The sequence below is a fragment of the Capra hircus genome, chromosome 2 (genome assembly GCF_001704415.2).
Source record: "Capra hircus breed San Clemente chromosome 2, ASM170441v1, whole genome shotgun sequence".
Taxonomy (NCBI): domain Eukaryota; kingdom Metazoa; phylum Chordata; class Mammalia; order Artiodactyla; family Bovidae; genus Capra; species Capra hircus.
In genome coordinates, this window is record NC_030809.1 from 41,835,794 (window position 1) to 41,852,693 (window position 16,900).

General features: G+C 46.3%; 1 protein-coding gene across 5 annotated transcripts in view; it reads right to left on the reverse strand.

Annotated features, from left to right (window-relative positions):
• NRP2 (neuropilin 2) overlaps nucleotides 1–16,900 on the reverse strand; it is a 119,840-nt gene that overhangs the window by 73,208 nt on the left and 29,732 nt on the right. For all 5 annotated transcript variants that reach the window (XM_005676406.3, XM_005676407.3, XM_005676412.3 and 2 more), the window contains exons 3-6: nucleotides 11,466–11,647; nucleotides 4,455–4,685; nucleotides 2,902–3,057; nucleotides 785–954 (exon numbers count right to left, since the gene is read on the reverse strand). In XM_005676406.3, coding sequence (XP_005676463.1) covers nucleotides 785–954; nucleotides 2,902–3,057; nucleotides 4,455–4,685; nucleotides 11,466–11,647 — 739 coding nt within the window. The remainder of the gene's footprint in view (nucleotides 1–784; nucleotides 955–2,901; nucleotides 3,058–4,454; nucleotides 4,686–11,465; nucleotides 11,648–16,900) is intronic.

Here is a 16,900-nt window from a genome sequence, read left to right on the forward strand (position 1 = left end):
GGGTCTTTCTCCCTTTCCTGTCATCTGCTCAGTTACGTCCTTCTCAGAGCAGAGGCTGCTAGGACAGGCTAGCGTCAGAGCTAGGACAGGCTTGTCAGCAGGTCACAAGGCTACCTGCCACGTGTCATGAAAGCAGTCCTTGCTCTAGCATGGAACCAGCGGCTTGCCCTCCCCTGGGGACCAGCACTGGACTGGTGTGTAGAGCAAGGAAGGATTACTCCACAAAAGCTGCACGTCTTATTCAGAAGGAAAGCAAAAAATAGTCTGCAAAAATGCTGCAGGGCATCGACGCGATTGGAATTTCATTCCTGGTAGTGATAATTTCCCACGTGGTCTCCTGATGGCTATCGGCAAAACCTTCCTGGCAGGGCTCCCTCCAAATAGCAGAGATCACAAAAGGTTGCCATGCTTCTCAGCCAGCCTGCCTTTAGGAAAAATGCCCCCTACGTCCTGATGCCTCCCTCTGCCAAGAATGAGGATGCTCTGGAACTGTTTATAGAAGTTGCTTGGATATCTACAGTGAAAGGGCAAACACCCTCCCAGCCCAGCAAGTCCACCAGGGACTGGTAATCTTCACAAGGGCAGGGCAGTGTCCATCTCATCCTGGCACTTAGCACAGTGCCTGGCGCTGTGTTTGTGCCTAGAATATGGATTTCTTAGGATGGATGGATGAGAGGAGTTCTCAGTTATGTTATGATTAATTTCTTCATGTCCTTGGTGGACTCCAGTGAAGAAGCCTCACCCACCGAAGCACACACACTCTGCACAGCCTCTGAGTCAGTACCTGGAGATACTCCTTGCTGGAGTCCAAGTTGGGTGTCCAGCCATTGTCATCGCCATGGAGCCGGCTTTGCTGAGGTGTCCACCTCCCATCAGAATATGTAGATGAGGCACTGATCTGTTCATTAGCAATTCGGCCAGACTCCATTCCCAGAGGGACATTGCACTGAAAGTCTGGCGGGTAGAGATGGTCAAGGGCAGAGGTTAGGTCTCTCAGCCTTAAACCCCCAAGACCCTCAAAATGCTGCTCCCTTCAAGCGGTAAGTCCTTTCAGGCATTCCTTCATCTTAAAGACCTAATTCTACACTCAACATTTTACAAACAACGATGCCAAGTCACAGATCTTGACAGCCCCTCTTGGTCTGAAAGGAACTAAACTTGACCTAAAAGAAATTGGGCTGTGGATAAGTAAGAATCATCATAGAAATTAAAAATACAATCTAAAGCACAAGAACTGTTAGTGCTGCAGGCTACGGATGCTCACAAACTCCAGATGCACCATTATTGAAATAACAGGTAAATGTGTGATAGACTTGGGTGGGCTGATGCATCGTGGGAAGCCTGCTTTATTAATAAACACCCAGGAGGCACTTTTGCTTCTTTCTTTTACTCAACTGTCTCATGAGTTCTGGCACCGAAGACAGACACTGCAAAGCAATAAATACCTGTCTTTGGGAGTTCTCTCTGTGAGTACACGCGTGTCGTTCTATATTAGCCTGTACCACCTGTCTGGGCAGCTGGGCTCGGAAGTCACCTCCTCTGGCCTGTGCTGTCAGTTTAATTGCTGTCCTTCCCATGATCCCACAGACACTGGTCAATACGTGCGTGTGCATGTCAGATAAGGACCAGCAACCTCTCTCAGGCATCAAACCTCCTCTGCTGCTCAGTGACCACACTGACCACCTGCAGAACTCGGTTAACTCACAAGACGGTTTTCTTGTCTCTCAGCCTTCATGAGCTCTTTGAAGAAAAAACAAAACCCAGAATGAAACCCGTCCCTTGGCCAGGCTGCCGTGTAGTAAACTGTCATCAGCCATGGCAGGATTCGCCCAGCTCCAATCATCCTCAAAGTGTGCCTCTGGTCATTCACGTGATTGTTTAGGTTTCTCCGGGAAAATGACAGCACATCTGAAGTCCACGTCCAAGAGGAACTGATTCAAAGATACAGCTCAGAGCAAGAGACTGATGGTCTGGATGGCAAGGCCCATGAATGCTGGGGGCTGGACTAGATTTTCTATGCTTTTCACAGTGCCCGTTACACAGTAGAAGCTCAAAAAACTGTTTATTGGCAGAACAAAGTGAAAATCCAGCAGTGTACCAGCCTAGTGAGAGAAACTCTAGTCAGGCCCAGAGAGATTTCATGTTAAAACATATGTATATAGAGAGAGGTTTAAAATTTCTCTATTTCTGAGACTTCCCTGGCTGTCCAGTGGTTAGGGCTCTGAGCTTCCAGTGCACGGGGTGTGGGTTCAATCCTTGGCTGGGGAACTAGGATCCCACATGCACAGTGCGACCAAAAAAAAAAAAGTTCTATTTTTCTGACAATGGTCACTGAGACTTGGAGAGTGAGGAAAATGACCCCAGACTGAAAGAAAAGCATATGCATATGTGTTAAGTTGCTTCAGTTGCGTCTGACTCTTTGCGACCCCATGGACTGTAGCCCACCAGGCTCCTCCGTCCATGGGATTCTCCAGGCAAGAATACTAAAGTGGGGTGCTATTCCCTTCTCCAGGGGAATCTTCCTGACCCAGGGATCGAATGCACATCTCTTGCCTATCCTGCAGGTGGATTCTTTACCACTAGCACCACCTGCGAAACCCCCAAAAATAGCACATGGGGGACTCAATATAGATATCTTAAGTACTCTCCCTTTCATTCTGAGACTTAAGATGGTCCTGTGACTTTCCCTGGGAATAACTAATTCTTGGTATACATACTTTTTCTTTAAAGAAATGAGCACCCAGACTGACATTTATTCTATTTTCATTCATCTCTGCCCAGCAAGAAGCTACAGCTCTCTTCCCTTGAGGTCCGACTTCCCCCCTCCTTCTTTTGCAGAGATCACCCTCATGGCAAAAGACATCGGAGGACAGATCCGAGTTTCCCAGCCAGCCAACTCACTCTCCAGCGGCTCTTGATGGACCAGGTAGTAACGTGCAGAGAAGCCATCCTTGGCTACCGCCATGTCCGTGTGAAAGGTCAGAGAGAGGATCCCCGTGGCCGAACGGAGTTCAGAAGGTGTTTTGGTCCCACAGTATTTGCCAATCAGGGGTCCAACTGGACAGGAAGGACAAAGAGAGGTCACAGACTTGAACACGCCAGACCTCAATCTCCATACATTCTCCCTTCCCATAATTCCAAGTCATTCAACAGAGCATCACTCGGGATGCCTTGGCACAAAACAACCAGAGATACAGTTTCAGAACAATGCCTAATATTTTTTTCCTGCACATTAAGCAGTATTTTCACTGACCTGGCTTCATTCTGTTTTCACAGCCCTGCGAGATGGGCTGGAAAGGTATCATTATAATGCTTGTTCCACAGAGGAAGAAATTGAGGTTTGGAGAGGGCACATGACTGTTCATTGTGCATACCGCCAGGAAATAGCAGAGCGCGGACTCCAACACATTTCCTGACTAAATCTTACGCTTGTCTGAGGAAATGAAATTGCTTAGACATCAAGTATCCCTTACAGTGCAAAATACTTAGAATGATGATAGAAGTGAAAGATGAGTTTCCTCACCGATACTATATACCCAAGACTCATGCTGGTCTCTACATGAGAAGCACAGGTGCCTCTTGGCTTTGGGGGATGAAGTTTTTTTTTTAACATCTATGACCATAGTTAGTTAGTTAGTGTGAGTCGCTCAGTTGGGTCCGACTCTTTGCGACCCCATGGACTGTAGCCTGCCAGGCTTCTCTGTCCATCGAATTCTCCAGGCAAGAATACTGGAGTGGGTTGCCATTCCCTTCTTCAGGGGATCTTCCTGACCCAGGGATCAAACCTGGGGCTTCCACATTGCAGGCAGATTCTTTATCGTCTGAGCCACCAGGGAAGCCTGTGACTATATAAATAGTAATAAAATTATAGTAATTATAATGATGTTAATAGCAGCTAATCTAAACAGATATTAATATGACACAGAAAGGTTAAGTAACTTGCTCAAGGTTGCAGAGCTGCTAAGATCAGAGCCACAGTTCAAACTTAGTCTGGCTCTCGAGTCCTATTTGGACATAGAGAGTGGTCACTGAGTCACTTTCTATGGAGCAGAAGAAAATATGACCTATAGGTTTTCTCATCCGCATCCAAGTATCTACTCAGTCTCCTCCTATGCTTAGTCACTCAGTTGTGTCTGACTCTTTGCAACCCTATGGACTCTAGCCCGCCAGGCTCCTCTGTCGATGGGGATTCTCTAGGCAAGAATACTGGAGTGGGTTGCCATGCCTTCCTCCAGTCTCTTATCCTTCTGCAAAGAAGTATCCCCAAGTGAGGAAACTGCCTTTCCACAGTTTTTCTGAAGTCATCCTTGGTGAAGGATAAGAGAAAGTCATCATGGGTCACAGATAAACTCTGAGGAGCTTTAACATCTTTGTTCTCTGTTTTTTATTGCCACTAAAGCAATTAACAGGCAATGAAGCTACTGGGAAGGGCCTGGTGAGGCGCCATCACTCACCATGGGGGATGCCATCCCAGATGTCCAGCCAATCGTATTTGCAGTCTCCCTCTCCCACCTGCAAAGGGTCATGCTCCAGGTCAAAGGTCAAGAACTGCAGGATGATCTCCATCTTGGGTTTGGCCAGGATGGTGAAAGTGCAGTCCAAGTTGTGCGGGTACTTGTCGGGAAACCCGGGGGATTCAATGGTCCCATTTGGGCTCGTGAAGTTCTTTGAACAATCTTCGGATCCTGTAGGTGAAAGAGAAGCAGAGCCTTAAGAGAGTGGAAGAGGATGCCTTTCTCTGTTGTGTCTGTCACACGGGTTATTTAAATGTTTGGGCCCAAATTTCCTTACTCAAGAAGTTTTTGTTTCCACTGGAGTGGCCCTTGAAGCAACATACTTTTCACATCCACATTTCAAGCCCTTAAGCCAGACCATCTTTAGGGGAGAAATTAGGGAGGCGAGCAGGCTTGCTCTACATATTAGAGTAAGAGCAGCAATTAAGGATTTGGGAGGAGGGGTGGTGTAGAAAGAAGCATGTGTGAGAGACAGAGAGAGAGGGAGAGAGAAAGATGGATTCCCTTGAAAAGAGGAACAGAGTCTTCTTTCTCAGTTACTCAGCTGCTTGCTCCAGAAATGTAAGTTATTTCAATCCTTAAGGAAGGCTTGCTGATTGCCAGCAGGGGAAACAATGTGACCCCTTATTTACTGCTGACCTCAACACTAGCCCCTATTGTACCAGAGCCAACTTGGTGCCCCCGTCTCCCTCCAAGATCCAAGGTGCCTCAGGGGAGGGGCAAAGGGGAGCTCGGGTCTCATTCATGTCATGACTATATTAAAACGAGCGGCTCTGTAGTGGCCAGACAATGAACAATTGAGGTTTGCAGCCGGTGGATCACAGCAGGGTTTGGGGATGTTAAAGGCCACTCCTGCAGAAAGTTTGGAAAAAATGTGGCAATGCATTGGCATTTGGACGGCTTTTGGCTCTTTTGTGGTGGGGATGGCCTTGTTTCTCCCCCAAGCTCTTGTGTCTGCTTTCTCAGGACTGATGGAGGCGTCTTCTTAAATGCCACACACATTCGGCCTGGACCTCAATGGGAGCTCGTAAAAGGATTACAGCTCCCCTCTCCCCTAATGCCTCTAGGTGGAGTCACATTAAAAGGGCCCTCATGGGGCCACCACTTGCCAGGGCGGGCCTGGGACAGTCCCAGGACAGGAGCAGGGCCCAGGGAGCTGCTCGGAGCCAGAAGTTCTGCAAATTAACGTGATGAATGTAAACGCTGCACAATTAGAATTGATTTCATTATGTTCTGATTTTAAAGTTTAAAAAGGGAGCAGGATTTACGAGGAGAATAACAGGCACTCTAAGCATGAAGGAAAAAAAACAGAGAAATACTAGATAAACCAGGTGTTTACTGGCAGGAAGTGTCCTCTGGGGATCCCACTGAAATATAACTGTGTGATGTCAATACGCTGATCCTAGCCCGCAGCGATGTCTTTATCCGTGGCTCCTGCTGCAGCCCCTCTGCGAGTTTTTTTATTGATGACGGCTTTCTGGAAAGCGGCAAACGTCTGACTTGGAAAAGGTGCCATGCAAATAATTGGGGGAAGGGGGAGGGGAACTTTCTTTAGCATCAGACAGGAAGTTCCAAAATCCCTACCCACCTGTCCATCACCTCTGCTCTTCCAGCCAGCACTGTGCCTTGGCAGGGTGGGAACCCAGGACACCTGGGGTGAGAGTTAATCTTTTCAGGATTCTTCTGAGGCTCTCTAATGTGGCATTCTAGAAGCTCTGCACTGCATCATTCAGAGGCAAGCTGGTCCAGGGGGCAGCAAGGCCAGGAGGCAGCAGCTGAGATGACCTCTCCCCCAGTTTGTTTACCACGGTACTCCCAGCTTTGTTTACCATCAGGACCCCAGCTTCTGAGGGCCTCCTCAGTGGTTCAGGATGAGGCAGTTTAGGAAGGCCAAGCCAGCTGGCAGGCTTTCAGGGGGCCGAGAGGAATTTTCAAAAGGTTAGCATTTATGGCTGCTGGGCCACTTAGCCAGAGGAAATTAACTCTATTCACAAGTTGCTTCCAGAACTAGGAAAGGCCTCCTGAAAATCCCTCCTAGAGTTTGCCCTATTGTCATTCCTCTCCAAGGCAAGGGGAATCCCCACCCCCCTAGGCATGGGAATTTATAGTGGAATCTTTCTTTGGTCCCTGTCATCCATAAGGGACACAAAGGACACTTAGAAAGCCCCAGGAGGCCTGGAGAATATAAGATCCTAAAGTACCCACAGTATCCAAGGTTCTGTGGTCCTGTAATGGACTGGAGAGAACTTTTCAATTTGAAGTCCTTAAGCAAAAAGGAAAAAAACAGTGCGTATCTCTGACATATGGCTACGTGGGTGTGTGTTCTGAGTCGTGTTAGACTCTGCGACCCCATGGACTAGCCCAACAGGCTCCTCTGTCCATGGAATTTTCTAGACAAGAATACTAGAGTGGGTTGCCATTTTCACCTCCTGGGGATCTTAGGGGTCAAACCCACGTCTCTTGTGTCTTCTGCATTGGCAGGCAGATTCTTTACCACTGAGCAACTTGGAAAGCATGGGTGTATCCTATGGCTGAAGCTCCAATACTTTGACTACCTGATGCGAAGAGCCAACTCATTGGAAAAGACCCTGATGCTGGGAAAGATTGAAGGCAAAAGGAGAAGGGAGAGGCAGAGGATGAGATGGTTAGACAGCATCACCAACTCAACAAACATGAATCTGAGCAAACCTCGGGAGATTGTGAAGGACGGGGAAGCCTGGTGTGCTGCAGTCCATGAGGCTGCAAAGAGTCAGACATGACTTAGCGACTGAATAACATCAACAAATCCCGTGGCTTATTTTGAATGAGGAAGAAAAATAGTTTTATCCTCTTTATGCAGAAAAATCAAGCCTGTCCATTATAATCGTTCATCCATTTATAACGGCGCCATCTTGCTGTTTGGACTATGATCATTGTCAGAAAGTAGGCAGCCGAATATCGAATGTGGAGAAGAGATCTCAGGAAAGGTGATTATCCCTGGGGCAAGAGTTGAGTCTTGCAGATACCTACCTAAACCAAGATGCTTTTCCGCAATGTACTAAATGAATTAAAAATTAAGAAAATAGCTCAGTCAATAGATACTCAAGTTCATGCAATGGTAAGATTATCCATAGTAGCTAGGGAATTTTGCTGCCGTGAATGATATCATACCAAAGGACTCTGGTATGAAAAATGCCCATCCTGTGGTTTTTCACTGTAAATTGTATAATAACTCTGCAAGCGGAAGAAGAATCTGCAAGCACAAGGCTCTTGAAAACATGGTGCATTTATCCAAAATTGAGCTGGGTCTAACCACAAAAGGTAAATCCAGTTCTTCAATTGAAGAAGAGTAGGGGGTACCCCAGGTTTTCTCCGTTTGTGGATAAAGTGAGATTTCAGTTTCTAAAATTTCACTGGGCCCCAGGAAAGAAAACTTGATCTTGCACTTTGGTCAGAAGACAATCAGGAAACAAACATACAAAAACCCACGTTTTCCAGTGATTCCGTTTCCAATGTTACTTTTTAAATTATTTTAAAATTCCTTTCTCTGTTATGCTTATGATTTAGTGATTTGGGATCACTTAAGTCAGCAAGTTGTTTGCTTAACCCTTTTGTACGTGGACATACGTAGACTCTTTCATAAACCACTTCATTCAGGGCAGACGTGAACTTCCCCTCTTGGTCCCCTCTGTACCGAATCGTGGGTTTATTTCTGACGGTATAACAGCAGCAGAGCCCTGCCTGGGTGATGTGCGGTCGAAGGCTTCCTGAGTCCTCGGCACAGTTGTGTATCTGTGTTTATACTTCCCCCTTCTCTCTCTTTATGAATCTGACTAGCAAACACAACTGTGTTTGTTTGGATTTCTTCAGCATGTTCATGCGTTTCTTTCATGTTCTGTGGATGACGTAACTTTGTGTATTTTCTCTCAGGGCTCCAACAGTGGAGATCTGGGTGAGGGACCTGGAAGAACGCTCATCTTCCTAAACTCCTCAGTTTTGAGTTTGGCACAGCTGCCCCCCACCCCTGCACCTCTGTCTGCCTTATTGAGGATAAGTTGCTCTTTCCAATGGGCATGATAGCACGTGTGAATGGCTCGGGGGCCGCTGGGCTCTCACCTTCTTTTCTTACAATCCCCAGAAGAATGATTGCTATTGGCAGGGCTGTTATCTTCTGTTGTTGCAGTAATCTCTTTCTTCCTTCCTAGGCAATCCCATTCTTAAAGTAGACTGTCCCAATTCCCCATGCCCTTCTTGGCTGCCTTTTTTGTTTTTAGGCAGTCCACAGACTTGCTGCTTGATTCAATACATCAGCCTACCCTCAAAACAGCAATGCTGAGTTATGATGATCTCTGTGTATTTTGTCTTTTAATACCAACCCTTCAAATTTGCATGATGGATAGAGCTAACAGGGGCTTCCCTGGTGGCTCTGTGGTAAAGAATCTGCCTGTAACGCAGAAAATAGGTTTGATCCCTGGATCAGGAAGATCTCCTGGAGGAGGGCATGGCAACCCACTCCAGTATCCTTGCCTGGAGAATCCCATGGACAGAGGAGCCTGGAGGTCTATAGTCCATAGGGTCACAAAGAATTGGACCCAACTGAATAACTTAGCAGGCAGGCAGGCATAGAGCTAACATTCACATTTTTATGTTGATTTCTGGAGGATGTGGTACCGTCCTTTGTGAAATACTAAGCTGGGAAGTATGAAACAGATTTGAGCTGCAATGGTCCTCCCCATTCTTGTTCTGACTTTCGGTGGCCAGCTCTCTGGAAGCCTTTGCTTGGAGCAGCTTTCATGGTCAACCCAGTAGGGCTGAGTGGCCGCTTTAGCACTGGGGACCTAGCTATCTAAAGGAATCCCCAGATCCCCCGCTGTCCAAGCCACTAGATGGCTTCCTCATTTTCATATCCAGAGCATGCTCTTCTTTGAAATTAATTGTTATTGGAGCATAGTTGCTTTACAATGTGTGTTAGTTTCTATTGTACAGCAAAATGAATCAGCCATACATATACCTATATCCCCTCTGTTTTGGACTGCCATCCCATTCAGGTCACCACAGTGCATTAAGTATAAATCCATAGCATGCTATATATGTGTGCTAAGTCACTTCAGTTGTGTGCGACTCTGTACGACCCCACGGACTGTAGCGCGCCAGGCTTCTCTGTTCATGGGATTCTCCAGGCAAGAATACTGGAGCGGGTTGCCATGCCCTCCTCCAGGGGATCTTTCCCACCAGGGATGGAACCCGTGTCTCCTGCATTGGCAGGCGGGTTCCTGACCACTAGCGCCACCTAGGAAGCGTCCATAGCATGTTACTCACACCTTGATACTTTGCCTCATATTACAGTTTATACCTTTTAAGTTACGTATCTATTTACACATAGTCACTCAATAACATCAACTGTGTGCCTGTTATGGGCTATCTCCCCCAGCAGAAGAGCACCAACACCCATTTCCTTCCTTCTCTCTTCTATCTCCCCAGCAGATGTGGTATAATGAGCAGTCCATCGTTGCTGGGGGCACTACCTAATCTGAATCTCGCAGAGGACTCAACGGAATGTGGATAAGCGTATCTGCAAGTCTCGTGCCAGTCCCGAGCCACCCGACACATGGATGGTCAGTCCCCATGACATCAAGTACGCGGGAGCAGGACCACCCATGGCAGACAGACCTTCTCAGGACTCGCGCCCTGGGACAGTCCAGCTCCCACTCTGGCTCTATACGGCTCCTTCAGCCCCATCCCTTTACTGGATCCTATGATCTTGTTCTCAGGCAGACAAATCGGGCAAATATTTAGACAGAGTGGATATAAAAAGTGCTTTCAGCAGCTACCACTTCCTTTCAAGAATTGTTTGGTGAAAAAAAAAAATATATATATATATATGAATAGTTCCCCTCGCACTGAACTCAACAGGCGCCGGGCTTTGGGCTCCATGATGACAGGGCTGACAGCTTCTCCTTTCAGCAGACTCTGCCCACGAGTTGTAAAACGTGGCTGCTGGAGAGGGAAACACAGTCCTGGATGGGGCAGCAGCCCCCGAGGTGGGGGGATGGGCAGGGGGGAGGGGAGAACTGGAGGACAGGCTTCACTTAGCCTCAAGTTAATGAGCTCACACATCCGAGGGAAGGATACCTGCTCTGAGCGCTTCCGTGGAGATGCTGAACTAGCGTCTTGCGAATCAAAGTTGTCTCGACTCTAGGGAGAGTAAGCATTAGCCCATATTCTCAGGGTCTAAAAGTAATCTAAGGGGGACCTAATGAAAAGCAAGCAGTCAACTTAAAAGTTCTCTGCTTCTCCTTCTGCTATCTTTTTCAGGGAGTCAGTTTCTTCAGCACTTAGGAAGTGGGGGTTCAATGGAGAGACGTGATACAGTGGATCAGCAGGGGGAATTTCTAGGAGTGGTCTTTGGATCTAAAATTACTGCATGATCCCATTGGTGGTGGGGTCACAGTAAGATTTTTAGAGACTCCAAACACTGAAAAGATTATGTCCTTCCTCCCCATGTGGTTCTAAAGAAAGGGTATTTAAATTATGAAGTAATTTGGAGGAAGTTCAACCAAGTTTTGCTTTCACCATGAAGATTACTGTGGTGACACACACACACACACACACACACACACACACACACACACGTCAGGTTTTTTTCCAAATGTGTTTTTCTATATAACAGATATCCCTACGCTTTTGTTGTAGCAAACAGCCAAACACTAACCCTGCAGTCTGCCCTCTTAAACTGACTGGAAACTTAAATGGGCTTTTCAACTTAGAGTCTCCAGGCTCACCTTGAACACTCTTTCCTCCATCAACTCTCTCAGGCTGGATAAAACTGGAACCCTGACCACGTAGGTCAACCCACTGGGCTTCATCTATGAACGCAAAACTATTAGGCAAATCCGATACACAGTGCACTGCGGCCAGACACAGCTGGCGATGGCGGAGTACCTGCTTCTCCCCACCCACGACCACACTGACCTGTCTTGAAGATCTCATAGCGCAGGGAGAAGCCTGCCCCCTGCCGGGCGTAGTCGGAGGTGAACTTGATGTAGAGGACGGAGCCCGAGGAGATGATGGTGGGTGGGGCGATGTTTCCACAGTGCTTTCCCAAGAGATCTGCCGATTCGCTGTCCCCATCTCGAATCTCAATGAAGTCATACCTGGGTGCAGACAGCATAAAGGGGCACATATGAAAAAAAAGATCACTGCTAGGAGTTGAAATGGGCTAGTGTCTCCCTCCAGATCAGGTGCTCTCCATCCACTTCTAGACATTAAGGTGTCTTGGATGGATAAACAAAGGGCACTTAGGTTTACTTGTAGAGACTGGCAAACACAGATATAGGAAGTTGCTTTACTAAAGCCACAGAGAAAGAGCACCTCTGTGCATGGCTAAACTTTAAGGCCTTATCTCTTGCTCACATAAGAGCAGTAGCATCATTCTATCAAATGTCTCAAACATTTTTTTTTTCTTCATTCGGTAGCACCATTTTTATTTTCATCATGATCCATCTGAATCTTAGTCTTTTCTTCTTGGCTCTGTGTCTCTGCATGTTACTTAACCCCTGCGAGCATCAATTACTTCATCTATAAGATGCGGATAAAGATATCCACTTCAGGGGGCTGGGACAGAGATGGAATGGAAAAAATGTAAGGAAGGTGCTGGGCACTGAGTCAGGCACACGGAGGTTGTTTCAGAGAGATTTTTTTTTTTTTTTTGGCCTCTTTCCCAAGTTTCAGTTCTCTGCTGAACTGAAGGGGTCAACCCTTCTTTTCTTTAACTGTTAGTAATAAAGACTCCCCAATCATGGGCCATCTCCCTCCCTGAGATAACTCTGAGAAGTTCACATCAGCAGTGTCTATCTGGTCAACAACACGTTTTTTTTTAAAAGGAATCAGCACCATATTAGATAAGGCAATAAAAACCTTTCTCCAAAAGCAGGGGGTGAATCCCAGGGGACCCAGCTTCTCTGAGCACATAACTATTAGTCTCAGCAAGAGGCTGAGCCAGCTGCCTTCCTTACCCTGAAGACCTGAGCTCATTTCAAACAGAATCAAATTGGTCCAGGTAGGGGGAGACGCCTCAGAGACATCCTTGACTAGGTTCACAGGACTGCACAGGTACTGTGCCATCTTATCTGCACAGATGCACGCTTTCAGCTTCAGCATGTGGTCAGGCAAGCCTCACTGTCCCAAGTCTGTGGTCTTCATCTGGGCTCCTGGGGATCACCCTGTCACAGCTGCTGATGTGGAAAATTTCTTCCCTACCAACCCCCTCAAATTGCTGGTCACTGTACCATTATTTACTGAAAGCCATCCATCTCCTTCTCCCACCCTGTTTATGTATTTTGCATCAAGCTGTTAACACAACACGCACAGGGTCTGCGGGGGCTGGAGGCCTGCAGAAGTGGCCTGTCTGAGCTGGAGTGGTCTGAGGCCTCCGTGCAGACCCCGGAAGCCATACTTCAGATGGCTCAGCCACTTCCAAATATATAGGCCTTCGAAGAGAATATATGGAGTGGACCAGGCTTAGTTCATTTGTAGACCCCAGAGGACTGGACTTCTACAGTCAAAAGACTCACAGAAGTTGGTTAGAGTCTGGAGAAGGGAGATGGCAGGGTTTTCCCCTAGGAGCTCCAGAGAGATGGCCACAGATTGGGAAAGGCAGCGAGGGTGGGGGAATCTGTTTAGGTCTGTGCTTTCAGAGTGGGAGATGAGGCTGACACTGAAAGTGTGCTTCCTCAGTTCCAAAACATAAGTGAAAAGACAGTTTCTTCTCAAAGGAAATCCCCCCAGACCTTCTGGAAAATCCCTCCTTGTTATTTCCATACCAAGATAAGCACCGCTGGACGGTCACTCAGCTGAGTAATGGCGATGCCTTCCTTCACAGGGTGTGCAATGCTGGAGCACAACTGTACCCACTGAGCAGACGGACCCAGCTCGCCTGGAGGGGCAAGCACCCCCACCCCCACCTCGTTCCGGAGGGAGGCAGAACCCAGCTCAGCCTTACTAGCTGAGTTACTCTCAGGCAAGTTACTCAACCTCTCTGAGCCTCAGAAATGGGAAAAATCAGAGCACGATAGGGATACTAGAACCTTCCTTGCAGTTTTTCTGAAATTTAAAGGACCCACATAATCTACAGAAAGTGTCTAGGACATGGACTGGCAGTGAGTGTGGACTTCGTCAGTGTTCACAGGGATTTGTTGTGTTTCCAAGCCCATTTCAGAGGGGAAGAGGCTGAGCCATATAGAGCAGAAGTGATTCTCCCGAAGAGAGCGAGCCAGTGCATGAGGCTCTGCCTAAGGGGAAATGTGCATCTGCTCAAACATTCTGGAGGGCATTTTGGCAAAAATGTGACAAAAGTTAATATATACATATTCTTTAATCCAGCAATCCCACTGCTAGGAATTTTTCCTAGCAAAATAATCAGACAATTGTGCAAAGATGTATATGTATCTTTGTGTGTGTGTACATATTTTAAAAAGCATGGGAAAAGTGAAAAGATGCTTAGTTTATAAAAAGTGTGTGTCTAAATGTCTGACAACAATGGTGGGCAAATCAATTTGGGACATTTATAAGTGGAAAGCTCCATTGCTATAGTGGAAATGCTGTAGGTATAGGTGGTTTTTTATTTTTATTTTTTTGGCCTTTAAGGAAAAATGTCCATGGTATATTATTAAGCTGAAAAACAGCAGATTGTTTTAAAAGTATGCTTTAAAATATATGTAAGTATATAAATTTCCTTGCATATACACACAGAAAAAGCCTGAAAGACTATAGACTAAAACATTAACTGTGATGAAATAAATTGATGGTGGGTAAGGCAATGGCACCCCACTCCAGTACTCTTGCCTGGAAAATCCCACGGATGGAGGAGCCTGGTGGGCTGCAGTCCATGGGGTCTCGAAGAGTCGGACACGACTGAGCGACTTCACTTTCACTTTTCACTTTCATGCATTGGAGAAGGAAATGGCAACCCACTCCAGTGTTCTTGCCTGGAGAATCCCAGGGACGGGGGAGCCTGGTAGGAGGCCGTCTATGGGGTCGCACAGAGTCAGACACGACTGAAGCGACTTAGCAGCAGCAGCAGAAATATATTGATGGGGGATAATTTGTAATTTTTTGCTTTCGTCTTTTCTATTATCTGAGTTGTTTATAATAAGTCTTCACTTCTTTAAAATACATAAAGATCCTTCTATTAAGAATTTTTTTCCCAAGTAGAAGAGTTGAGAAAAATAACCCAGCTCTCATAATTTTGCAGACAAAAAATGCCACCATCATGATGGCAACCATCATCCGTAAGAGCTAAATAAGACATAGCTTGTTGGAGCACCTAGAATAGTGCCAGGGACATGGCCCACACTCAATTAAAATTTTAAAACAATTTTAAAGAGACCATCACATCTATCCAGTCGTTGTGTTGCCAGTTTCTATACAGGACACAGAGAGGCCCTGACATTCACCTGGCTTGTTCATTAGAAGCGGAGGGTTTTATCCGGTCACCAAATCACCCATGCGGTCATTTAGGGGGTTAACAGAATCATCAATGAAGCAACAGTACTCAAAACATGTCATAACTGCAAACTTGCCTCAATTTACTCAACAGATATATCACCTAAATCCTTTTGGCTAGCTGTAAATACATCCTGACATATCTACATACACATTAGTGAAGGGAGGCATTTTTGAAAAAGGTTCACACAAATCAGTCATATCATACAGCTTCTCTCTGAGGCTGTTATTTAAAGGACCCTCTGGGAAATCCTTTTGTGAAGCAAATAATCAGCCCTTACTTGAACTTCTTAGCAAAACTGGATTTTCCTATCAGGTTTACTTGAGGGGGAAAACGACCCAGAGTTACAATCTGGCAGCTAATATTCCCCTTCCCTTCAGCGTCTGGGGTTCTGCCCTGTGGACCAACTCCAGCTTACCACCAACTCTTCTGGCTGGGCTTTTTGTATAAAGGGCATACTCCAAATGACATGCTGACTCCACACAGAATGTCTCATTTACCTCCGGTGAGACTGACTCATTTGGGGAAATTTTTTATTATTAGGGATTTGCTACAGCTGGAGTAAATCTCTCTAGAAATTTCAGTGATGTCAGGTTTTTTTTATGAAGAGCTAGCAGAGACTTAGGAAGTTGTGGCCTTGGAATAAGTATGACTTTGCATCTGGCATGTAATACCCAGCATTTGTTGGGTAAATGAATCTGGGCTGCAAACTCAGAGCTCACCCCAATGGTAGTCAAGTAGGATAACCTGAAAAGCCATCCCTCTTATCCATTTTCTGGAAGGAAACAGACACCAGCTCACAGACATATTAACTATTGTGTTTGCATTTCATTATTCCTAGTCTCCCTCAAATGAAAAAATTCTTTTCAAAGCTTTAACACTACCTTTTCAAATTTTATTTATTTATTTACTTTCCTAAGCTGAAGTAGCCATCTCTGTGCCAGTTCTTTTTTTTTCCTCCTCCTCTCTAAAATGCTTCCCTAAGTACCATTTTACTTTTGTTTTCACAGATCCCGACATCCGCATGTAGAGCATTTGTCTAGAGAACGCTTTCTGTACTTTCTCTCTCAACTTCAAAGTCTTCATTCCTCTCCCTAAACCCACATTTGGGCTGTGGGAATGTTGATGGCGGAATTAATTTTAAGGGTCCACAGGAAAGATATGAAAAAGCATCAGTCTCATCTCTTCTTCTCATCACTAGGCAAACATGAAAAGACTTTTACTTTCCGTAACTCTCTCCACGCGTGACGCTGCCCAGCAGGCCACCAAAGGCTGGGTCAGCCGACCAAGTCTGTGCTAGAAAATTCACCACGTGGAGGCCCTTCTCCCAGGGCTGGATGACGTGTGGCTTCATCCAGAGTCTACCTTTGTGGATGCCGCATAGAACTGCTTGTGAGGGGATTTCTATGTTGTGGGCAGAGTCCTCAGCTGCTTCAAGGAAGAATGCTGTGCCCATTCTATGGGATTTGTCTATATGGCTGAGCACCTATGTGCCCAAGTCCTGAAGCCATAACCTTTGCCAGCCAGGCGGTGCCTCCTCTCATGCTACTTGCATCATGAAATGTCTAAGCCATCACGCTTTGTACATGGAAAGTTCTTTCCAGCCGGTGGGCCTTTGCACTTGCTCTTTGCACTGTCTGCAATACTCTTTGTTAGCTTTTGCTCTGGCCAGTACCCTCTCATTCTTTCGAGTGCAAATGTCACCTCCTTGGAGAAGCCTGCCCTGACCGTCCCATTTCAGCTGGCATGCCCTTATTCTCTACCTCACCTGCTCTCATTGTCTTTATGGCTGTTACCATAATCTGGAAAGGTCTTGTCAATATACTGTATTTGTTTAGAATATAGGGCCTGCACTAGACAACCAGGACCATGAGGGTGAGAAATTTACCTTTTCACAGATGAA